This window comes from Pistacia vera, unplaced genomic scaffold (genome assembly GCF_008641045.1).
Source record: "Pistacia vera cultivar Batoury unplaced genomic scaffold, PisVer_v2 Contig109, whole genome shotgun sequence".
Classification (NCBI taxonomy): domain Eukaryota; kingdom Viridiplantae; phylum Streptophyta; class Magnoliopsida; order Sapindales; family Anacardiaceae; genus Pistacia; species Pistacia vera.
The window spans coordinates 434060-459551 of record NW_022195126.1 but is presented as its reverse complement, the minus strand read 5'-3'; the positions used below and the strand labels follow the sequence as shown (position 1 = coordinate 459551).

Genomic DNA, 25492 nt, shown 5'->3' with positions numbered 1-25492 from the left:
TTTTGAGGCTTCTAACTGTTGATGAGATTTCTTTGTTACGAGTTAGATGGTATTTAACTATTTATTCTTAAGCCCACCAAATTCTATTTTAAACATATAGAAATTACAAAGAAAGAATATAATGATTTAAGTTACAAATGCGATTTTTTTTTTTTTTAAATGACGGGGTATCCGGACCATTTTAATTTACACACACTCAACTAATTTTTCAAACTTGAAACTACTGATCAGACAAAACTCCAGTGACTTCCTTATTAACAACGAGGAGGAATTCGACTTTAGGACATCTTAAGTAATATACTAAAAGTCTTATTAACCACTCATCACAAATATAGTTAATACATCGAATTTGGCAAAAACATTGTGAAACCAATGTAAGCATAGATGCCTCCCTTTGAAGCGAAAATTACGATGGATGGCCATAATTGCATTTAAATGTTCACAAAACCCTAAGATTTGGTGCCATTATAATGTTTGTTGAGCCTTTGTGAATTAAATTAACAATAACAGCAGGCCAAAATAATTACAGTGGAACAAATATTGTAGCAGAAGCATTGTTGTAAGGTGATATTAATCAAAAACTGTTTGGAATAAAATAAAAAATGGCCAAAAGAAAAAGAAAAGGCCTTGTCAATGGCCTACATGAAACTCCACTTTAGAATCAAATAAATAATAGTTTAATTTCCACTTTATGGCAAATCATTCTTTATTATGTTACTTATTTTTACTTATACCTTGAACAGCTCCTCCTCCTTTTGAAGCCTGCAATAATTCAAAGCCAGCTACCCCATTTTCTTGCTTTAAAACTGCCTTTATCTTTCAACTTTGCACAATAGTGGATCATACAAAATTCTAAATTGATTAATTCTTTAAATCCCCACTTGAAGGAAAAACCAAATGATTCAGGTCCAGTGTCCATGGCCCCAAACGAATAATTTTGAATTAATGGTAGGTTAAACTTCTCTACATTTAACTAAAGGCTCCATTTTTTTTTTTTTTTTTTTTTAACTTTTTTCTTTTGGTAAACAAGGACCACTTTTTCCAAGTCAATTTTCTATGGAAACAAACAAAAGAGTGGTTGTGAGCTACCCTTTTGTTTCTCTGCTTTGTGGTCCATGATTTGATGATTCTAATTAATTCTGGTGGTGCCTTATGGAAAAAGACAATTAATTAAGGTATAAAATGTGAATTAATATTTGTGAATCGAAGGCTTAGCATTTATCAGACTCTGGGGAATGATCACGGGCGAGCCGTTCACCGTTTTGTGACTTTGTCCAATTGTTAAAGGCTACAGTACAAACTACAAAAGCCTGCCTTCAAATTTAATTCTGGGATTAAAATAAATGCAACAGCTGTCCCTTTAAGAAAACACGATTATATATATATATAAAGAAAGAAAGGTTAAATTCAAAATGTGCAATCATCTAAGCAATAAAAACCCAATCTTGAGTCTTGAAACCAAGCCAAAAAAGTGAAGAAATTTGCTACAGAAATGGTAAATGAGTGAGAATCATGTGATCCACCACTAACCAAAGAAGCCATAAATTTGTCCACCAACAAACCATCCTTTTCTTTTGTTTTTGTTTTCTCTTGGGGGGGAAGTTTTTTTAGTGTTTACCAGCACTTTTAACTCTTAAAAGACCTATCTTTCTTCTCTTGTTTGTTTGTTGTTGGTTTGTTTTGTTTTTGGTTACAATGGCTTCTAGTGCTTCAAGGTTCATCAAGTGTGTGACAGTTGGTGATGGAGCTGTTGGCAAGACTTGCATGCTTATTTGCTATACAAGTAACAAGTTTCCTACTGTATGTACTCTTTCTTCTTCAACATCATCCATCTGGGTTTGTCAGTTCTTTTTTTTTTTTTTTGGTATATTATTCAGTGTTCAGGACTCAGGAGACGGCAGCTTTTCTGTGCTTTTCATGACTTACTTTAACAACAATTACAAAATTTTGCTTCTGCGCAAACTTTCCTTTTGGCCTATATAAATTGTGACTAGTTTCCCTTTTTAGGTTTTCATTTATAATTTACCTATTCTTTATGTGTACTTTACTTTTGTTTGTGGCAAATTAAGATAAGCAGAAGGAGATTCTTTTGTTGTTCTGGTTGGCTCTTTCTATTTGGTAGATTATAATAATTTGAATTCTAATGGTTACTGTGCTTTTCAGGATTATATACCAACAGTGTTCGATAACTTCAGTGCAAATGTGATAGCTGAAGGCACTACTGTCAACTTAGGCCTCTGGGACACGGCTGGTATGATTTCTCTGATTTACAGTCGCAATCATTTTACGCTTCATGAGTTGTCTCCATTGTTTTACTGCAAAGATAACATCTCAGCAAATTAGGCAATTTATCATTTTATGTGTGTTTCAATGAATATCATAGGGCAAGAGGATTACAACAGGTTGAGGCCCTTGAGCTACAGAGGAGCAGATGTTTTTGTCTTAGCTTTCTCATTAGTTAGTCGAGCCAGCTATGAGAATGTTCTGAAAAAGGTGCATTAACCTGAATTTCTTTTTATCTTGTTTGAGCATATGTTCTTGTATTTCCGTTTTCTAATGTGTGATTACCTGGTCAGTGGATCCCTGAACTTCAGCATTACTCTCCTGGAGTACCAGTTGTATTGGTTGGAACCAAATTGGGTAAGTCAGAAAGCATACCCCAATTCAGTGCCATTTATGACTTATTTCTTGTTTGTTGCCAGTTGCTTGCGATAATAAATCATCCTTTAGTGCCAGTGATTGTTAGAAAATGTCTTGGTAGATAGGACACCATCTTGTTTTTGGATGAAGAATAATTTGATAATAGAGGTGGGTGTACCATTTTCCAGTTATAATCCATCTACAAAAGACGGTGTTTTGCAGGCTTAACTAAAAGCAGGACTCACACAGAAAAGATGGAACATAATTTCACTGATCTTTTAGGAGTATACACCAGAAGATATCTAACATTGGATGGCAAGGGATATTGAGATGACTGATCTGTCATTTTGGATTACTTATTTACACGGGAGGTGAAATCATTGTGATCTTGTCCTTAGAAAATAGTGAAATGGTGAACCTATAAAGTATTTGTGCTCATAGAATAGCAATCGACATGAACTACCCCGATAGCAAAGAATGCTTGCATCCAGAAGCATCATGTACAATGTTAACTGTAGGCGAATTATAGATATTCTGTTCAGTGGTGGCTGTAATTTGTAAAGGAAGCAGTAGAATATTAACCAATGCAACTAAAAGAAGCTTGTGGCACTGAAGATAGTAATATCAATTTGAAGGAAAGAATTTTCTTTAAATCATTTCTTCGTGAGCAAAGTTGCATTGGCAAGGAGGTAATTTCAGTTTTAGGTGTTTGAGGACTGGAGGAAGAAAAACTGAATGTGCATTGAAATAGTGAACAAACATTTAGTGGCAAATAATCTGATAGAAAACACATCCTTAGACGTGAAAGGAAGGGGATTTCATTAAACCATGACAATCTGGTGAGGATTTTGATGATTTGTTGAGATAAGTTGAGGTTTGTGACTTTATTGTGTGATCAATAGCAGGACTTTTAAAGAGCATTAACTTGTCAATCTTTATGGTTCAGGCTGCAACAAGCATTCTGTTGTGTGATTTAATCTAGGTTTTGATATTTAACTTTTTGAAGAAAGAAAATTTAATTCAGGTGCTATACCATTTTAAAAATGTCTAAGGTTCTGACTATTTAAATGAAAGCTTTTCACATACCGACTGTCAAACACACAGCTTTAGATGTTGACAGTTTCATCTTATGTTGACTATTAATGAAGACTGCAAACATGTATTAAAGGTAAATTATCTGTCATTACTAGTTCCCTAGTTTTACAGGAAAGTATGATAAGTTATTTCTAAGTAATCAACTGAAATGTGCAAGATTAAGACAGGTGTAATTTGCACTATGTGGCTATAATTGTATGACATTTACAATTAAAAGCTGAATTCTTTTTTTCTTCTTGTCTTTGATATTTATCAGCGAGGTTTGAAATTTGCAAACTAAGACCTAGTTGAACGGGATGCTTAGGACAAGGGTATCTGAGTAAACAGTTATAATAACACTGGAAGACCTCAACTTTATAATATTGCACTTCGAAATTTTTTCCATGTTCTCATCTTTGATGAGTTTCTGTGGTCAATAATATTCAAACATCTCCCTTATGTATATCGGAGAACTGCATTTAGTATTTAGTTGATTTGCTGAATGAGTATGCGAAGTTAGATTTACTCGCTTCTTGACTGATCAACACCATTTTCTGTTCTCTTTATCTTACTTCCTATTAGTTTTTAAATGTTTCAATTCAGTAAGGAGTCCCAATTTTTTTCCAGTTTTTAAACCAAGTCTAAGGCAAGCCCTTCCCATGTAGAGGTGATGGTACTAAACTTCCCCTATCTTTAAAGAAGTATTATATGAGTCTACTGAATTAAAATGAACAAAAAGTTACAGCGCCTTACACAACTGTTAAATTTGTTATTGAAAAATTTTCATTCTCATGTCATATTACACTGAGAACAACATATGAGCTGCATTTATATTTATCTTCATTTATTATGGTAAACTAGTTATTTGAAACAAATTTAATTTTCTGAACAAATGTGGGGTTTAAAACATGCAGATCTTCGTGAGGATAAACATTATTTGGCTGATCACCCAGGAATGGTGCCTGTGACCACTGCACAAGTATGATTCTGTTAATTTGTTGCTCTATGCTCTATCTTTGAAATATTTCAGTCAGTGCTCTAAGTTCTTGGTTGCAATCTTTCTTATATAATCAGGGAGAGGAACTCCGTAAACAGATTGGTGCTTCATATTACATTGAGTGCAGCTCAAAAACTCAGCAGGTATGTTAAAGCTTAACAGGAAAGTTAGTGTTAACACACAACAAGACTCTTTTTCTGATATTCTACAGGAAAATTAAGTCTCTTGGAGACAAGATACACATTGTGCCAAAGTCTTTATCATGAATAATATCATAGTTATGTTGCCATTATACTAAACTTGATATCCTCCCAACTTTTGTGGATCTTTTTGAAGATCTTGACTATGCTTGCTTGATGCTGATATTCCCATTATTAAGGCTCTCTGTGGAGTTTACGTGCTTTTTCTATACCCTTTGAATACTTGGCTAAATTTATTTAACTAAGATGTTCCTTTTGTGAAAGTATTCCAGTGCTGTTGGGTACTCATCTTGAACTAATGATGGTGATCAAAAAATTGCATGCTTATTGAAATGTGAAATTAGACAGATTGACCAACTTTGGCTTATCAATGACAGTATGACTCACTTATCTATTTGACTTATTTAATATTTAAAATAAATAAATCCAGTACCTTGCCATTTCATTTCCTACCTAGACCTGGACCGGGGATTTATTCCCCTGGCAAATAGGACACAGACTCAGGTTTTACCAAGCCTATCTATTTCTTTTAAAGGATTAAATTTACCCAAAGACACTTATACCTATAATATTATGCTAATGTATGACCCGAGTCTGTTCCATTGCAGAATGTGAAGGCAGTGTTTGATGCTGCAATCAGGGTAGTTATCAAACCTCCACAGAAACAAAAGGAGAAGAAGAAAAAGCAACATCGAGGATGCCTACTGTCAGTATTTTTATTTCTCTGACTAAGACTTGATTATTGTCTCTTGGTTGTGTTTTTTGCATCATGTTATAATATGCAGTTGGGAATTACTGATAAGATAGATGTTAGTTTAAGATTCGTTCTCTTACCATCAGCCTTTAATGCACTTTATCANGATGCCTACTGTCAGTATTTTTATTTCTCAGACTAAGACTTGATTATTATCTCTTGGTTGTGTTTTTTGCATCATGTTATAATATGCAGTTGGGAATTACTGATAAGATAGATGTTAGTTTAAGATTCGTTCTCTTACCATCAGCCTTTAATGCACTTTATCAATGTTTCTTCTCGAGCATCCATCTTGGTAGTTTTATTGTGCTTCTTAGGGTAAGCAAAGTCCATTAAAATGTCAAGAGAACAAAAGCTAGGAATCAAATATAAAAGAAAGAGGTAGTGATTATTTCAGTCACAAGAACAATGGCCTAGTAAAATTAGAGTGCTAGATGTCCCCTGTTACTAATTCAGCCCATAAAATAGACCAAATTCTGTTTAATGGGCATCAACTCCCATAACAACCATAACTTTTGTGATAATTGTGATTCAATGAAGATGAGAAATACTTGTTTGACGCTAAACCCTTAATAATTAACAACTGGGTACATAGAAGACAAATATATTAGCTGTTGCCTATTGGATACTGCTTGCTCTGTTACAATGGAAACTGGCTAGTAGCTGGCTGAGCAGAAATATGTGAGATTTAAGCTGAGGCTATCATCACAGATGACAATTTACTTTTAGCCTGAAATGGGTGCTAGGAACTGAACATCTTAAACATCACCCAAAACCACAAAAATTAGTAGCAAAATTTCTGTTCACTGAATATAGGGAACAATTATTTTTTTTTTACCCAGTTCTCAATACATATTGTGGCATGAGAAAGGGAACTGGTGAATGTTTTATTGCCTTCTCTCGTTTACATTCAAATTTGGTGAGACTTTTCTGCTTCCATATTTTTTGTCATCTGGGTTTACTTATTTCCTTTTTTTTTAATTTTTTAATTGGGCATGACTTTATGGTAATTGAACTTGCAGAAATGTCTTTTGTGGAAGGAACCTTGTGGGTCTGAAATGAAGAACATCTTCGTCAGAATAATTGTGAATTGATTACTAGCCTGTGTCAACATACCAATGACCGCCTAGAGATTCTTCACGCTGTTGGGGTCCTGAGTGTTTGATTTCCATGCAGGGATCCTGTTTGTTTCGTTTCCATGGAACTTTTTTCTGTAGGCTGCAGTGCAACCATCTCTATGAGTGGCTATCTCGTGCATTTTCTAATCGTACGATCTAATCATTGTGAAGAAAAGATGTCATGGAGACACTAATCTATATGTCATTAATTTGCTGTAAAGAGTTGAAAGTTCAATTGTGTTGTGAGAATTTGCATTATAGGTGTGTTTGTTCTAGTTGACGGTGTTGCTCCGAAGTAATTAATTATACGTTTATCAATCAGCATACATGGTTCAGTACATTCTGATTGACAATTACATCTAGCAAACCTTGAACCATGACAATCTCTTCTTCAAGTTTGGTACAAGAGATTTGCTCCTTTCTAATGGATGGAAGATATAATGACTAAACCTCTGATTTAATAATCATGCAGTGAACACATATATCTATGTACTCCACACCCACAGCCATTCATGGTTGAAGATTTCACTAATTAATATTTAAACGTAATGAATTCTGCCATAAGAAGCAATGTAACAAAATTGAAGTTCCTACATGACCAAGACCAACCACAACCACAAATACTCTCCATCTTGATGCCAAAATGTAACCATTGTGAACTAAGCAAATTGCGGTGCCTTCATACATCGAATCCTGCCTATCAAACAGAATGTGGCAGAAAAACAAAAAGGGACATCTATTCATTTGTTTCATCATTCAATTTCAATCTCTGCCATTGATTTCCCCTCTCTGTGATCCTGGTCATGCTTAAATAGAAAAGTTAAAAGAAATAATAAATACATACTGGAATAAAGCCCACATCCAATATTTAGTTTTGCCAACAAATATCGAACATGACTAAACCCAAGATGGCTTCATGGAGAAACAGATACCAAGAGCATGTAGGTTCTTAGAAACAACATACTGTCATACTATGTAACATTAATAGCTTATGATGGAGTGTCAAAAGTCACAGATCACCAACAATAAATGCATGGAACTCAAAAATCAAACCTGATCTTTCTCCAAGGTTTTCAGATCAGTAATGCACCTGAATTTCATTCATTTATGAAATTTCTCCAGGATCATGAGTTCATCAACACCATCAACAATCAAAATCCAGAGAAACTTAATCATAGAATTCATTATAACATGAATAACTAAGCCAAAAATATCACATACATAACTAGCATTGATATTCGTCAAAGTTTATTTTTCATATTAGACATTAAGAAAAATTTCAACAACTGGACCCAACTGTACAACATTATCAGAGGAAATCTTCAAAATTATTAGTTCAATTTCTCCTTGTTACCAGAGTCATCTTTATGGCCAACTCAATTGACATGCATAGCAACCATCACTCCAAAATGATAACACGAATGCAATTTGCAAAAAAAATGCACAAGCTTAGACAAAAGTTAATGCTGAAAGTAATCTGGATGATTATCAGCAATCTTATTTCTGATAGCTAAGATGGGCAGATAGATAAAACACAGTAGATGAACTACAAAGAGGGTTAATAAATAAAATAGACTAAGATAAGAATACAAGATCAACCACAGCAACTAAACCATGCCAGATCCAGAAAAGCTCTGAGTATCAAAATTCAGCGACCACTCTGCTTATATATATGCGACTAAAAGAAAATGGGTTGGGAAGAATGAAGCAAAGAAAGATAAATTAACATCAAAGTACATACAAAAGGGCTTTCTGCATAAAGCAGATCAATTCATCCTCCATAATAAGGATTGGAAAAGGAGGGCTGGTCTGGGTCCAGCAGTATATTTTCTTGATTCATAAACACCACTACAGGCACCAGTTTTGAATGTCTGGGCAGCACAGTGCATGCTTTCCAACAGTTAAAATATCTACAAAGGGGAAACTGATCTGCACCACCCAGAACAAATTCAACGAACAAACAGCTTGGAGACCCAAACAGATCTTTATGATAAAGTTGATACAGCGGAAGGGTGGGGGTCGGAGACTATGGACAACATCAAATAACTCACTTACCACCCAACCTCCAAAAGCACAAGTTAGACGACCTCTGGGTTAGCCACTGCCCATCCTTAAAGAACTGGAGAAAACAAAAGGAGGACATTAAAATAAGTAAATTGGAGTCAAAAATAAATGAATAAAAAAATAAAAAAAGAGCATCTATAATAACACAAGACAATACATAAGAATGATATTTCACCCCTAAATAAAAAGAGAAGCACAAGAATTTTTTACATTTGATAGAAGGCAAAAAAAGGACATCCCGAAAATCAATTTCCTATATCTTTCCTAGTTGGTAAAAGGTGGAATTTTTTATCTTAATAGAGTCCAAAACCAGGTCACTAGACCTTGCACAAAAATGAAATCCTAGCCTAATGCCAAGACTAATTAACTTGATGCAAAGTCACGTATTTAGTTGGACTACTGACAATCGGCAAAAACAAATTGCACATGCATGGAGAACACAAATGAAGAACTTACAAGATTTCATGGGTCAGCAAATGGTGAAATATGCATTCCTATTGCCATGAAGGTCGCTTGTAGCCATCCCATCCCCCTTCAGGTTCCTTCCTCTTCAGAACACCACCAGCCATCTGATACATTCTTGCTTGCTCCTCTGCCAGGGCCTGTGAACTAGCAACAGATCGTTGCCTTGGCACAAGAGGTGATGTCTCATCTCTACCTTCTATATCTGGGACTCCAGGCCCTGCATTTAAGTCTAGACCCTGTCTTCCCCATTTCCAACCACTCTCAGTATTAGTACTGTTGCTACCATCAGGGAGGCTAACTACATAAGGCCTTTGGTAATGAGATGGGATTGCAGCTGTTGGTCCCAATATTTGTGAATTGACTGCAGGGAAGCATAGCCTCCCACCAGATGATGAATCCACATATGTTGTTGAACCCCCAGAGAAAGTGGCCGATGGAAGAGGAAAGGTGTTTCCAAAAGGGAAGACAGGATACTGGAAGTGAGTAGATGGAAAGGGAACTGCAGGAGAAGATGACAATACTGCCCCCCTGTAAACATCAGGACCAATCGGGGTACCACCAGAAGGGGGGGCCAACATCCTTTGGGGCGCACCCGGTGTAACAATTGAAAAAGGCTGCTGCTCTCTTTCAGGCAATGATGGAACTGTGATGGTTGAATAAGTGCTCCCTCTGGGATGCCATGGTGCAGGGTTTCCTGCATCTGCAGTGTTCATCCAGAGGCCAGAAATTGGTGGCTGGGGTGGTATGCTTCTGGTGTTCTGGTTAAACAATGCTGGTTCTGTACTCATCTCATCAACAAGAGGTCCATCATTCAAATCAAAGTCCCTGTGAACACTCACTTCACCATTGAAAAGACCACCTAATGATGATGTGACAGGCTGAACTGGAAAATCTGCTTTATGACCATTGCTTGTTGAGAAATTACCATCAGTAAGCTCCTCAACTCTATTTAAATCAAGGTCAAGTCCACCAGAGCAACGAGCAGGTGTAGAACCCATCCGTTCATGTGACACATCACGATTATTTGTAAGGTCAGATACAGAAAATGTATCCTCAGCAGAGCCCCGAGAAGCCAAATCCTCAAGTATTCTCTCATCTGGTACATTCAAGTCAATATCCAATGGAGGGCGACTGTGTTTTCTAGGAGTAGCATCAGAAAGCGATATGTTCAACGGCATCTCTAGAACCTTTCTAGGTTCAGCCGGACGAAATGCACTTGTTGCTGCGGACCCCTTCCAACCAAGTGCCCCTTTACTCCTCAGGAGATCTTCTGGTGGAACAAAAGGCCCTTTTGCAGCAGCAGCTACTGTAATGGAGGTTGGAAGGCTACTAGAGACGGGAGAAACTGGGAAAGGCAATGGGCTAATCAACTGTTGAACAGTACCTGAACATTCTGGGGCTGTCAAGTGATTCGACTCCCCGTATTTTCCATCATCACCATTAAAACCTTCATTTAGATCAAATTCAACTTTTGCTTCCATATCAGTTATGCCTGCAGTAGAGAAAGATGTGTCGGCAGTGGTTGATGAAGACACCTCTGCTTCATCTCCCTCAACCCCAGTCAACTTAGGTTCCCCAGGCCTAACATGCTGTCCTGTTTCTTGCACTTGCAATGCAGGGGATGCCTCTGGAGGAGCTGGACCAGCACAATGATGCCCTTTAACCTCCTTACATTCAACAGTTTCCTCAATGCGCTCACACTTTTGATCAGCGACAGCTAAGCCCGAATTCGGTTCATTCGGATCGTCGTGAATCACAGAGCTTTACTTCTCCATTCATTTTTCTGCTTTTCACATCACTAAGATGACTAATCACATCAACCTCATCAGCGTTTTCAGCTTTTACTGCATCAACTTCTCGGAGTCATATCTTACCATGACCAGACGTAAGCGGCACTTTCACATCTGTTGCTTTCACAAAGTCAAAGTGTTTTACCACAGAAAGTTTCTGTTCTGTCTGTAGCTGTTTTTAAATCCATCATTCACATTTTTCTTATTCTCGCCATCAATTTCTGAAGATTGATATGATGATGAAACTTCAGGCTTCAGTCTCAACTTTTCCACCAGTTCAGAGACCTTATCCACAGTTAATAAAGAGCTACTCATCTTTGTAAAGCACCTGGACTGCCATCTAATCCACTCTGCTATCTGCCTTTCCCTCAAGATCTTTGGCTGCAGCGTCTGAGATCTCCTCATTTATTTCTTGTTTCAAATTCTCATAGCTCTCCGGAAATGAATTCTAGTCTGTGGCAAATCCATTGGGGAAATATTTATATGTCCAGTTGAATCTCTTGCAGATTTCTCCTGATTAATATCTGCATTCTTGGCCGACAAAGTACAATCAACCTGCTTCTCATGTTCATCGTCAGCACCATCAATAGACTGACTCTGTTCTCGAGAAATCAGTGCCCGGAGATGATTTTACTCTTGAATCATTGTCATTGTCATCACAGACTTGCTCATGGACAGGAGTGTTTCTTTGTGGAGAACCAGGCGGTGAAACTACATCAGATTTGCCCATCTCTCCAGCAGCCACACTACAGAAATTCATTCCAATATCATCCCCAACTGGCCGGATGCAACTTCAGAATACTTAATCAAGCACTGAAGGAATTTGTTGCCGCTTTGTATTTTTATGTTCATTTCCTGATGGTAAAGAAGCATCTTTGGAAATTTCAGTAAATGCCTTTGTTCATCACCAGTCCGACAGCCCTCTTCATCAGGAGCAACAGAAGGTGCCCCATCTCCTCATCAGCTCCAACAAGTGCCATTCCTTTCCTTGAGGTTACGATCAAATTGATCATGCTTCTCTGAAAGCACAGGAGAAGATGCTCTGCTGTTTGTGACTGGAGGGTCTTCAAGAGATCCTGCACTGGCACTTTGGGCGGGACTGCGACCTCATTCGGGATCTTAACTATCAGCTTGTGATTACTCCCCTCAACAATAGGTACATCAATTGCTTTTTCACTCGTTAAACTCGATTGTGATGGTCTTTCGGAAGCTTGATTCCTGTGCTGGGAAGTTCTGTTTGACCCAGTTTCTCTATGAACACCTGAAAGTTTGAACCTGGGAAACCATTAACATTTTCAGACCGCAAAGAACCAGCTGAGGCCTTATTTGCAGCCACTGAAACAGAAGTAGAGCTCCGAGCATCCCCTTCCCAGAATCCCCCAGTTTTGGCATGGTCAATGGAACAAGATTGACTATTGTTGGGACTGACCAGCACTGCTGCTTTCTCCTCCTTTGCCGGAGTTGAAGGAAGGTCAGTTGCACCAGCACCAGCAGAGTTACGAGATTGTCCATCTTTTAGGTTTGTGCCCACTGATGTAGGTGATTGTGCGATTTCACAGACACTGGGATGCAAATGCTGACTTTGTAGTGGCTCCCCTGATACAGGCTTGACTGAAGCATTTTAGAAGCAGTAGGCTGCACCAAGCCTTTACAGCAACCTCAGAGGATCCACCTGACTGTCTTTCCCACCAGGAGTAACTTCTGGAAGCCTGGATCTAGCTGGCCAGAACAGCCTGATTTGGATTGCATCCATTTCAGCCTCAACACGTTCTTCCAGGTGTCAACTAAACTCCTGCTTCTTCTGAATTTCCAAATTCTTGTGTGTACGCAATGATTCACAGACTTGCCAATGTTACACATTGTAGTGCATGAAGATTATAGGCGCTTATCAAGCGCACGGAGTAAAATTAAGAGAAATTCCTCAATTGATTTATCACCGTCCTTGGGGCTGTTACCATCTCCAATCTTCCTTTGTGGACCTCTTGGAGCCATTCATCTACACAGGCAAACCCTTGGCTGCACAACCAATTAAGGCAATCAATTTTTTCAGTCGCAGCACGACACCAGCAAGCATTGACCGGCAAACCAAATCTTTTTTTTCTCAGGTGTCATGAGCTGCACCAATTTCTCTACCCCATCATAGTCTACAAGTCCCCCTTTATCAGTAAATTTGGCATCTCAGATTTTAAACTATCCTTCTGTTGTGACCAGAATCCCCATCCTCCATTCTTGAAGAATTTCTCGTTTAACAGGCCACAGCCCTGATCTCCCCTCTCCCTTTTCTTCCCCTTTACTTGCATGGAGAGGAGGAAGCACTATTCTGCACACCGTCGGACCCAGGTTTTAATTGTGAAGTTGAATTTGGACCATTCATTGGCTTTGGAGCGGCCACCTGGTGGCACTGTTGCATGCATTTCTACACGGTCTTATACAATAGTTGATCTATTTCTTCCTGTCGGTCCTGAGAAATAAAAATATTGATTACCGGAAAAGAGTCAAAACAGTAGCTAAAGGAAAAAATACAAAACACACAAGAGCATAAAAAGCTTACAGTCATATAGTCTTTATCAGTTAGCCACCATAAACACTGTTTGGTAATATCATATACTTTCCGGCACACAAAGAGAGCCAATTCCTGATGGAAGTTCAACACCTTTTGGAAGGAATGCGACTTACACCGGATGTAGTAATGAAGTAGCAGGAATCTCATCCTTATGGAGGAATAAAAAATTTCGTTTGGCGCAGCCTCCATGGGAAGCCTTTGCCAAGTTTTAATTCAGCCATCGATAAAGCCAATTTACACTTAATGTTAACTTATTCTCTTCCCCAGCATGGACGAACGAATTATACCAATGAGGAGGAGAATGCTGGGAGGTTTGAAAAGTGCACAATCCACCACACTGATTTTACGTCCATCCTGTGGAGAACATTTTGGGCTTGGTGAACCAAAGAATGACTTAACAGCATGAGAAAAAAAAGAGCATTCCACAATAACAACTTTTTGGACTAAACACAAACTATAAAAAAAATTACTGACAAGTCATTCCTAAATCAGCATTATCTTTTACATTAAAGCCGATTACATTTACTTACAAAACCACTACAACAACATTTAACAACACTATCATCGATTAAATATGATCATCAACTTTCATGGATTCAATATTTCTAAATGGAATGATGCAATTAATCTCCCTGATTAAAGCAGTCCCCATTAAGCAGTTGTAATTGCATCATATACTATAACCAGTGCATAAAGAACAACAACATGTAACAGTGAAGCAGCAACTGATCCACAATCCCATGAAAAAACTATTCAAGAATATCATGTGGAAAGTAAGGAGTGAAATGGTTCCCAAGTGAGAAGTGAAATCCTTCAATCTCTAATATTCAAGCTCCCGTTTCTTTAGAAAGAAAGAGATAAAATAATAAATTGCCTCAGGACACGATCTGTTAAACTTTACAACCTGTCCAATCTGTACACAATTTCCATGACACAGTTACCAAAACATAACAAGGGTTTTGGAAAAAAAAAAAAAATCAACTAAAAATTAAGAGCATTTTGCATGTATGTCCTATATCCATAATTCATGATAAAAATCTTAATATTTATTTGTTTCAGAACCACCCTTATTTTAAGCTTCCCACTTTGCCCACTATGTTCCCCGCCCATTCAAGGAATACCGGAAGCTGGCAAATTCAGGATGGAATAAGTCACTATTAGAGCTGGCTCAAAGTATTATTGAGAAGTAAATTCTTACAAAAGTAAGATGAATCAGCGTCTCGCACATAGTCACGAAAATCCTCCAAAAATTTAAGCACATGACATCCAAATGAGACGGTAAAATTAGGAGGAGAAAAAACAAGAGCCTTAAACAAGTCAGAAGACCTCATTAATGGTACAACACGGGGGCAAAGAACGCATCAATGTAATAAATCTCCCAAAGAGTAAGGAAAATAGATGTCTTTATATTCCCAATATGAATTGCATATTTAGTTTTGTTGTTACCGCATACCCTAACACGAATCATTTATATAGTTCTCGCACAAATTCCTCAACATATTAAAGGCTATTCATACCAAACAAACTCCAAACACAAAAAAAAAAAAAAAACAACCCTTAAAGCTTCAATACAATCATTCCAAAATCTTCCCTCCTTCAATTTTCATGAACTAAGCCCTAACACCTAATTCACAAAAATCTGTCAATTTTACAACAACCCGAAATTTACAAACATGAGGCTCTCTTTTAACATTGGAACCCCAATCAACAATAATCTAAAAGAGAGTAAGGAAAATGAAAAAAAAAAAAAAATAGATGAATTTCAACATTTGCATAGAAACAATGAAAGCCCGAAAATCCCAAAAACCCAACAGAGTGAGAGGGGTTTAAAAGCAGTAAAAGAAAGAAAGCAATAAAAGCGAAAATTGAAGGAATACCTGAAAAAGAAAGTAGTTGAATTGGGAGAAGAAGACAAGGAGGGGAAGAAAGAAGAGGCAGCACCATGAGCAAGTGCATCTAAAATCTGGGACCACGTGGAGGGACAGTCCACATGTGCCGTTTCCTCTGGTGGTCTTCCTCTTCACCAGCTCGCCATCCATGCATACGCATACGCATGATACCCTTGCATTTTGCCCTAAAACGAGTACCATCAATCCCTTTTTTACCCCTTCGTTTTATCACGAATTCACGATTTTAAACCCACCCAACCCTAGATCATCAACCATATATATAACAAACAAAAGGAAAAGGCCCAACCCTAAATTAAAAATAAAAAATTGAAGAGATAGAAAACTGATCTAATTGAAGACGAGATCCAGAAAGAAAGGCGACGATACGATTGCACCTCCCTCTTCGAGAATCTAAGAGAGAGAATAGCCCAAAGCGAGAAAGTGAAACAAATGAATGAGAGAACGCAAAAGGAAAGGTTACGTGTTTACACTTGGTGATTTTTATTGGTATGACAGTTCCACGTCAGCCAAGTGAAAAATTTGGCAATTTAACCTTTTGTATTTTTGTTTTTTTTCTTTTTTCTATTTCTACGTAACACTTTCCTAGTTTCCTGTTGCTGTTTCTTGTAGTTATATACCAATCTAATTTTTTTTTTTTTTTTTTTTTTTTTTTATTATAATCACAGTATCTGTGTATAACTCTATTAATCTCGAACATCTTATACCCAAACTATTAAATCAACTATTAAACACCTATGACTAATGCCAATCGTTATTTATTACACAACCCTCGGTTAAAACACAGAGACTTGTCATTATCTTCTTTTGGTGTAAGTATCGATTGGTCCATTCTTAGCATTAATTCTGACAATCATTATGAGAAAGGGTGGGGATCATGTTGTTTAATTGAATCGACAAATTCTATTTCAATCTAATGAAACATCAGTATCAACCCCAGATGTAATTGTATTTAAAAAAAAAAAAAAACACATATACATTCATAATCCAAGACACAACATGCGCTTTTTTTTTTCAGTTTATCTAATGTATATATATTTTCAGCATTGCCTTCTCGTTATTGCTCCTCGGCTCCTCCTCCTTCAAGGCTTCAACCTCGCTAGCCACATTTATCCCACTAACCATTGCTAGAATTCGCTGATTGATTTGCCAAACAGTAGGCACTCACCATTGCTCCAATTTGCATTTCCCTTGAAAATCCATACAAGCACATAATTTCAGTATCAACATCAAAATGCTCCACCATTTTTTTCTTATATTTAAAAGTTTCTACTTTCTATTATTATTCTAGTTAAAGATCAACTATATTTTATTATGTACAGAATGATCACGCCAAATCTCAAAGTAGAATTATAAAGGCAACTAAGCTTGCTGATCTCACATACAAACATGGAATATATCAGATTTCAATGTAATGGCAATGGCCAGTCTAATTGTTAAACAATCAACAAGCTCCACAAAATAAAATGAAAATGAAAAACCATTACACAACAAAGATTGGGAAATCCATCCAAAGGAAAGAGTATGAAGATGACACAGAGCGAACTGTATACCAAGGTGTCGCCTGAGACCCCCAATCCAAATGTCAATAACACTAACCGAAGACAAGTGAAAAAAAATCAGAAAACATAATCAACTAAGGCTAACTTATGCCCCACCATTTGTACTCAAAATTATACTACCTTGTCTATCACTAAACTGATTACAAGAAACCATTATCAAATTAGTAAAATGCAGTCCAATGTCCCTAAATGAATATCTAGTGACTATAGGCCTGAGTCTCATAATACCAGGCTATATGAGTATCAATACAAGAAATATGTAATTTCATGATAGGCAGGGTAGGTACAATGACCAGAGTGTCTATAAAATAAACAAAAGAAAAATGAATAAGCAGAGAAAATATACAAGGAAGCGAAGACAAGTAAACTAAAAATTCGGCTTAAAGCAGAGATCCCAAACCAACCTCCCATTATCAAGAGGTTGAAAGAGGAAGGGTGCTGTTTGTCCAATGGTATATAATGTAAAAGAAACTAAAGACAAGTATGGACACCAATTTTGAATGTCAGGATAGTACAGCGCAAGCTTTCCAACAGTTAAATATCTACAAAGGGGAAAGTGATCTGCAGCCACCCAGGACAAACTCAAGTAACAAACAGCTTAAAGACCCAGAACAGATTCTTTTACGATACAATTGATTCAGCGGAAGGCTGGGGGTTGATGATGACTAATAGCAACATCAACTAACTCACTTACCACCCATCCTCCGAGTGCACACAAGTTAGACGACGACCTCTCGGGATTAGCCAATGCCCATCCTCAAAGAACTGGGGAACTGGAAAAGAATCAAATTAAATATAAACAACAAGGTGGCAACAGATGCAACTTCTAAACAAAAGATTTTAAACATGTGTACAAGGATAAGATTGTCGAAGTTAACCCACAAGAACAAAGGGGATAAAAAAGCAGCTGTAGCACAAAATTTCTGAAATATTTTATCCAATAATGCTCAAGTGTGACTGGGAAAGACAAACAAAGTGTTGATAGCAGAGGAAATGCCAAAAGCTGTCCTGAACCTCATTTAATTTTATTTCTATTCTGTTTACTTTTCTTTTTCCTTTGAAATCAGGTAACTAGACCTTGCACAAGCCAGTTAAGTCCTAGACCAGTAACAAAACAACTGTCACTAGAGTTGAGTGAGGTCTTCGACTATTTCTTATCAATGGCCCAAAAAACAGTGTGGCCTACACGAGTGAAAAATGAATAAAAAACTTACGAGCTTTCATGGGTCATTGGGTTGTAACACCACCAATTGCTACTGCCACGAGGACTGCTTGTAGCCATCCCACCCTCCCTCAGGTACCTTCCTCTTCAAAATGCCACCTGCCACTTGATACATCCTTGCTTGCTCTTCTGTTGGTGTATGTGAACTGGCAACAGACAATTGCCTCGGTGCAAGAGGAGACGTCTCATCTCTACCTTCTATGTCTGGGCCACCAGGCCCTGCATTCAAATCTAGGCCCTGCCTTCCCCATTTCCTACTGCTGTCAACACCAACATTGTTAGTGCCATCTGCTAGATTAACAACATAAGGCCTAGGGTAATGGGACGGGACTGTGCCAGCAGGTCCTAATAATTGTGAATTGACTCCAGGGAAATACAGCCTCCCACCAGATGATGCATCCACATATGTTGTTGAACCACCAGAAAAGGTGGCCGAGGGGAGAGGAAAACTGTTACCAAAAGGGAAGACAGGATACTGAAATGAGGTGGATGGAAAGGTCACTGCCGGAGAAGATGACAGCACCGAGCCCCTGAAAACATCAGGACTAAATGGGGTGGCAGCAGTAGGGGGACCCAACATCCTTTGGGGCCCACCCGTTGCAACCATGGGAAAAGGCTGCTCTCCTCTATCAGGCAAGATAGATGGAATTGACATGGCTGAGTAGTTCCCAGTGGCAAACCATGAAGATATGTTCCCTGTCTCAGAGTTATTCACCCGAAGGCCTGAAACAGATGGCTGGGACGGCACACTGCCTCTAAGGTGCTGGCTAAACAGTGATGGTTCAGCACTCACCTCATCAACAGGCCCATTATTCAAATCAAAGTCCCTGCAGACACCCACCTCGCCAATAGGACCACCCGATGACTGTTTTAGAGACTGGTGTGGTATATCAGGTCTACGAACATTGCTTGTTGAGAGATTACCCAAATCAGTAGGCTCTTCAACTCTATTTAAATCAAGATCAAGTCCTCCGAAGCACCGTACAGGTGCAGAACTAGTATGTTCGCGTGCCAAGTCCCTATTATTTGTGTGCTCAGATGCAGAAGCTGTATCCTGAGCAGAGGTTCTAGAAGCTATATCCTCAAGGATTCTCTCATCTGGTACATTCAAATCAATATCCAATGGAGGCCGAGTGTGTTTGCCAGCAGTGGCATCAGGAGGAGAAACGTTACTTGTACTCAACGACATCTCCAAAACCTTTCTAGGTTCAGCAGGCCGAAATGCACTTGTGGCCGCTGATCCCTTCCAACCAAGAGCTACTTTACTCCTCAATAGGTCCTCTGGAGGAACAAAAGGCCCTTTTGCAGCCGCAGCCACTGTAATTGAAGCAGGAAGGCTACTTGACACAGAAGAAACAGCAAATGGTAATGGGCTAATCAACTGAACAGTACCTGTACATCCTGGGCTTATTAAGTTATTTGACTCCCCATATTTCCCATCATCCCCGTTAAAGCCTTCATTCAAATCAAATTCCACTTTTGCATCCATATCTGAAACCCCTGCATCAGGGAAAGAAGCATCAGCAGTGGTAGATGTAGATTCCTCTGCTTCGTCCACTTCTGCCTTAGACCCCCTAGATCTTGCACGCTGTTCTGCTTCTTGAACTTGTAATGCAGTCAATGCCTTTGAAGGAGTTGGTCCATCAGAAAATTGAACATTAACCTTAGCTTCTGAACTTTCCTCTGCAGTCTCACCCTTGTGATCAATAAAAGCTGAACCTGAAACTGCTACAACTCGGTTCTCACGAGTTACAGAAGCATTACTGTCCCATTCAGCTTTTTTCTTTTCACTGTCTTTTACATGTCTCCAGCCATCCGTCTCATCAGCCTTCTCAGACTTAACATCATCAACATTCACTGAATCCTTATCCTTGACAGAACCCGAGGGAACCAGCAGTCCCTCATCTGTTTTTTTTACAAACTCAGGCTGTATCACAGTAGCAGGCTTGGACTCATTATGCACACCACTGTTTAAACCTTCACACATCATTTTATTCTTCTCACTTTCAATTTCAAAAGATGGGTTAGATGATCCTTCAATGCCTTTGGTTTCAATTTCTAAACCTGATTCAGATACCTTATCTTCGGTTAACAAAGATGCACTTATCTTTTGTTTCGTACCTGGAATGCCATCAGCACGCACTCCACTTGCCTTTTTCTCTATAAGTTCTTTGCCTTCTTCACCATCAGATTTCTTTTCTCCAATGCAAGCAGAAGGTGCAAATCGTGCAACCCCAATTGCATCTTCTGAAATTCCATTACTTTCTAGACATGACTCTCCAGTCTGCTGCAAACCCATATTTGAAGTTGTTAAATGTCCACTAGGGTCCCCATCAGGTTTCTCTTGAGAAAACAAGGAATTGTTTCTACTGTCTCTACTGTCTGTATTCTTAACCCAAACAGTACCAGAAGGAACCTGCTTCTCACATTCATCATCAGCAGAATCAACAGACTTACTTTGGTCTTGACCAAGATCATGTCGAGGAGACGATTTTATTCTTGAATCATTGACATTGCAAGAGTGATCCACAACAGGGGTATTCCGTTGAGGAGAATCAGCTGGTGAAGCCATGCCAGATTTAGAAATCTCCCCAGCAGCCACACTAGCAAGCAGATTCATCCCAGCATCATCCCCAACTGGCATAGATGCCTTGGCTTCAGAGTACTTGACACAACTTTCAATCAGAGCATTTATTGAGCTGAACGAACCCTCACGCAATTTTCCTGATTTGAGATCATTTCCCGATAATGAGGAGGCAGCTTTTGAAACTTCAACCATTTTTCCAGTCTCGTCACCAGTCCTACCGGGCTCTTCTTCAGGAACAGTAGCAGGTGATCCATCTCCCTCATCAGACCCAGTAAGTACATCTTTAAAATCATTGCTTTGCCAAGATTCATTATTCACATCAGAGGGAATATTAGGTCGATAGCCATCACTCTTTTCCTTTAAGTTACGATCAAATTCATCATGTTTATCCAAAAGCACAGGAGAAGAAGCTCTGCTGTTCATCACTGAGGGTTCTTCAAAAGATGCTGCACAGGCACTCTGTGCAGGACTACGACCACGATTTGGAATTTTAACAATCAATTTATGACTATTTCCCTCTACAATGGGCATATCAGGTGCCTTTTCACAAGTCACGCCAGACTGTGATAATTTTTCCGAAGCTGGGTTTCTGTGCGAGGAAGAGTTTCTGCTTGACCCATGGTCCCTCTGACCACCAGATTGAGCTGGCCCAGGGAAGCCATTTGTCGATTTCCGAGATCGCGAAGAACCACCAGAGATCTTATTCACAGTCATTGAACCAGCTGTTGAACTCCTTGCATCCTCCTTCCCAGAGAAACCCCCAGTTTTTGCATGGTCACTGGAACAAGATTGACTATTATTATGGGACTGACTGGAACTGCTGCTTTTCTCATCTCTAGCTGGTGTTGAAGGAAGATCAGAGGCACCACTAACACTAGCATTTCGTGGCTGTCCATCTTTAAGGTTTGTACTCCCTGATGCAGGTGAAGGAGATGATTTTATACACCCAGGAGATGTAGATGCAGATTTTGTAGCAGTCTCCCCCTGGACAAGCTTGGCTGAAGCAATTTTTGAAGCAGAAAGTTGCATTGTAGAGCTCTTAATGGCAACATCAGAAGATCCACCTGAATTTTTGCTTCCACCATGAGAAAATTCTGAATTCCGTGTTCTGGAAGGCCAGGATACAGCCTGATTTGAACCAGATTTTGCATCCATTTCAGCCTCAACGCGTTTCTTCCATGTGTCAACTAAACTCCTTGCTTTCTTCTGAATTTCCAAATTCTTATGTGAACGCAAATGATTCACAGACTTCCCAATATTACACATTTGCAAGGCATGAAGATTTACTGGCAGCTTATCAAGCGCGCGAAGTGAAACTAGGAGAAATTCCTCAATGGATTTATCACCATCCTTAGGGCTACTACCATCACCAAGCTTACCTTTATGGACCTCCTGGAGCCATTCATCAAAGACTGGCAAACCCTTAAGCTGCACAAACCTACTAAGGCAATCAAATTTATCTGTTGCTGCCACCACACCAGCAAGCATAGACCGGCAAACCAAGTCTATCTTCTTCTCATTTTTCTCAGGTACCATGAGCTGTACCAACTTTTCCACCCCCTCAAAATCTACAAGACCACCTTTCTCTGTGATTTTGGCAATCTCAGATCTTAAAATAGTTTCTGATCTAGCATGACCAAAATCCCCATCATCTATCTTTGTTGAGCGTTCTCTTTTAACAGGCTCAGAGCCTTGATCTCCCCGCTCCCTTTTCTTCCCCTTAACTTGTGAAGGAAATGAGGAGGCACTGTTCTGAACACTATCAGAACCTGGTTTTAATTGTGACGTTGATGTTGGACCATTCATTCGCTTTGGAGAACGGCCACCTGGCTGCAATGCTGCATGCATCTCTATACGTGTCTTAGATAAAAGCTGATCTATTTCTTCCTGCCAACCCTGAAAAAGAAGATGAGCATATTACTCCTTAAGAATCAATTACCTAAGTTAAAATGGAGCAAGACATGCAATTACATCGAAGACTCACATCAATGAAATCTTGATCAGTTAGCCACCATAAACACTTGCGCTTAATATCATAAACTCGCCGACACACAAATGAGCAAAATCCTGACGGCAGTTCAACACCTTTTGGAAGGAATGCGACTTTACACGGATGCAGTAAGGAAGCAGCTGGAATCTCATCCTTATGAAAGGAGAAGAAGATTTCGTTTGGCGCAGCTTCCAACAGGATGCCTTTGCCAAGTTTTACTTCAGCAGGTCGATAAAGCCAATTAACACTTAACTTTAATTTGTTCTCTTCACCAGAAGTCAGTGCACGAATTATTCCAATGAAAGGTGGGGAATCCTGGGGCGGTTTGAAAAGAGCACAATCTCCAACACTGATCTTGCGTCCATCCTGTGGAAAACAAAAAGAAATTTGGTTTGGTGAACAAAAGACTGACTTGACAGAAAGAAAAACTACACAATGTATAACTTTTACAGACACAGTAATGAACTGATTGACCTGAAAAAAAGAACAAGAAAAATCAGCAGATAAAGATCGCCGAAATAAATGAAAAAAGAGAAATTCAGAACCAACAACTGATAGTTACCATCATCATCACCATCTCAACTTTCCTTTTATTCAAGCTACATGTATATTGTCTAAGTCAAAATGATTGCTAATAAGAACAACCATTGGGATCGATGATATCATAAAGTTATGAATTGAAAAGCTCCTAAGTAACATAAATTAACATAAATCCATCCAACTAAACTTTTCCGTTGCATTTGTCAACCAAGAAACTACTGTATTTAACATAAAACAATCTAAGGATGAGATGAGTTATTCATTTATCCACAAGAGGAGCTACTTAAAAATTCAACAGTATTATCTGGCAAGGGCAGACCCAAGCTGGTTGTGACCGCAAGAAAAAGGGCGAAAATCTTGAATATCTAGGGCTTTCTTCAATAAAAACTACTTAAAGAATAAACAATCTCAGATCACATCTTTTGAGTTTCAACCAGACATCCTAAAACTTTAATAAAACATTTTCTTTTCTCGACACATCAAGGAACTCATAAGAATATCAAAGAGAGCATATTTCCAAGATTCAACAAAAACCTCAATTATGAGTAGATGTAGAAGCACTGACACACAATATTAACGATTAGAAGGCAATTAATAATCCTTCAATTTTTTAGATTATACATTTTTTTGGGCATATAAATCGCCATTCCTTTCTATTTACAAACCCATTTTACTTTGTAATATTCAAAATTCTTGAGGACAGTTATCAAGAAAAGGAAAACAACTGATGCAACTTCTACTTCTTGCTTCTTGCACCTAGCAGGGAGATCCCTTTCCAGCAGCCAAGCACTTCCAACCATGTTTCCCTAACTCCAGCTTTATGGCATCAAACTCAGAGCTTTGATTTTCTTACTCCAACGGACAAGAAGAAAATTTCCTAGAATTGATCTCTTCCTTTCATCAATTTATCTAGACTCCAAATTACTCAATCATCATTCATCTCTAAGTAACCAATTGAATCACATAGCATGCTTACAATACTTCTAATCCTTTTAGTTACACTCCAATCTAACAAAACCTACATTACTTACTTCTTGTAGATATAATCTCTTCATTAAATAATAGCTCCACGCCTGTGTGTGGGTATGTGCGGGAAGCAAAAGACCATCTCCAGAATACTATACAAAAGAAGAATCAGAAGGTAATTGACGCATAAAATATTAAGCCAATCAATTGAGAGCACAATTCTCAAAACTGGCTTGCTTCCCGCAATTTTAAATCAACCAAACACGTCATGCCACAAAACTACGGAAAATCTCTAAATAACTTGACATCGATTAATCCAAAACCTCATAAATCCGATATACCGTACTCACTTTCCAACAAAACCATATCCCCAACATAAAAAATTACACGCATCTTAAAAAAGTATATATAGATCGATTTCAACGATTTGGTAGCAATCAAAAAGCAAATCCAACCAACGAATTCAATACAGCTCCGAAGAATAAAACAAAAACCTAAAATCATGAAATACCTTATTAAACGAATTAGCTGAATTGGAAGAAGAAGAAGAAGAACCATCACCAGCTACGCTCGCACGTGATGGGACAGTCCACATGTGCCGACCCGCCCGTTTCCTCTCCTCTTCACCTGCCTTCCACCCATGCATACACATAATACCCTTGCATTTTGCCCTAAAACGACTACCATCAATTCACTCTCCTTAATTTTTCCCCAAATTACCCCTCCTTTTCTCCCTAATTTACCGTCGATCCCACCGGCCCCAAATCCAGAACCCTAGCCAGCACTCACCAAAAAAAAAAAAAAAAAAAAAAAACCCCTAATTCAAAACCCGAGTTCCAGGTCTTCGCTCGACAGAATTCCTCTACACCGATCTAATTGAAGGTCAGATCGCGAAATCGTGATCGAGATGGAGAAAAAGATATGAAATTCAAGCCGTCGATCTAGAGAGAGAGTAAAATCCAAAAGAAATCGAAGAGAGAGAGACAGCGAAAGGAAAGGTGTACTTGGCTACTTGGTAGGCAGAAACGGGCAGCGACTTGGGCAGATCGGGCA

General features: G+C 38.6%; 2 protein-coding genes and 1 pseudogene across 3 annotated transcripts; 1 reads left to right on the top strand and 2 right to left on the bottom strand.

Annotated features, from left to right (window-relative positions):
• The first annotated feature begins 1404 nt into the window (after window positions 1–1404).
• On the top strand, window positions 1405–6880 carry LOC116135646 (rac-like GTP-binding protein ARAC8). The gene is made up of 8 exons (XM_031421365.1): window positions 1405–1800; window positions 2164–2251; window positions 2384–2493; window positions 2577–2640; window positions 4629–4693; window positions 4789–4854; window positions 5520–5617; window positions 6688–6880. Exons 1-8 carry the CDS (start codon window positions 1696–1698, stop codon window positions 6725–6727), a joined length of 636 nt encoding a protein of 211 aa, XP_031277225.1. The 5' UTR covers window positions 1405–1695; the 3' UTR covers window positions 6728–6880.
• A 1542-nt stretch (window positions 6881–8422) lies between these two features.
• Window positions 8423–16818, bottom strand: LOC116136527 (annotated as a pseudogene).
• LOC116135892 lies at window positions 16701–25455 on the bottom strand. 2 transcript variants are annotated; one of them, XR_004128957.1, is made up of 5 exons: window positions 24951–25455; window positions 22928–23299; window positions 18349–22839; window positions 17829–17907; window positions 16701–16762 (listed from the first exon to the last, which is right to left on the bottom strand). XR_004128957.1 is itself a non-coding variant. In XM_031421603.1 (4 exons), exons 1-3 carry the CDS (start codon window positions 25089–25091, stop codon window positions 18388–18390), a joined length of 4965 nt encoding a protein of 1654 aa, XP_031277463.1. In that variant the 5' UTR covers window positions 25092–25455; the 3' UTR covers window positions 17296–17907; window positions 18349–18387. The 2 variants fall into 2 exon arrangements, 1 of the variants encoding a protein (XP_031277463.1); XM_031421603.1 differs by lacking the exon at window positions 16701–16762 and having other exon boundaries at window positions 17296–17907.
• Window positions 25456–25492: the final 37 nt, after the last annotated feature.

Excerpts from the sequence above, each read along its gene's own strand:
- LOC116135646 (XM_031421365.1), top strand. The coding sequence starts at position 1,696 with ATGGCTTCTAGTGCTTCAAGGTTCATCAAGTGTGTGACAGTTGGTGAT. Across the intron at positions 2,641-4,628 it reads ATTGGTTGGAACCAAATTGG|ATCTTCGTGAGGATAAACAT; the intron begins GTAAGTCAGAAA and ends TAAAACATGCAG. Across the intron at positions 5,618-6,687 it reads CAACATCGAGGATGCCTACT|AAATGTCTTTTGTGGAAGGA; the intron begins GTCAGTATTTTT and ends TTGAACTTGCAG.
- LOC116135892 (XM_031421603.1), bottom strand. The coding sequence starts at position 25,091 with ATGTGTATGCATGGGTGGAAGGCAGGTGAAGAGGAGAGGAAACGGGCG. Across the intron at positions 23,300-24,950 it reads CAGCTAATTCGTTTAATAAG|GATGGACGCAAGATCAGTGT; the intron begins GTATTTCATGAT and ends TGTTTTCCACAG. Across the intron at positions 22,840-22,927 it reads CTGATCAAGATTTCATTGAT|GGTTGGCAGGAAGAAATAGA; the intron begins GTGAGTCTTCGA and ends CTTCTTTTTCAG.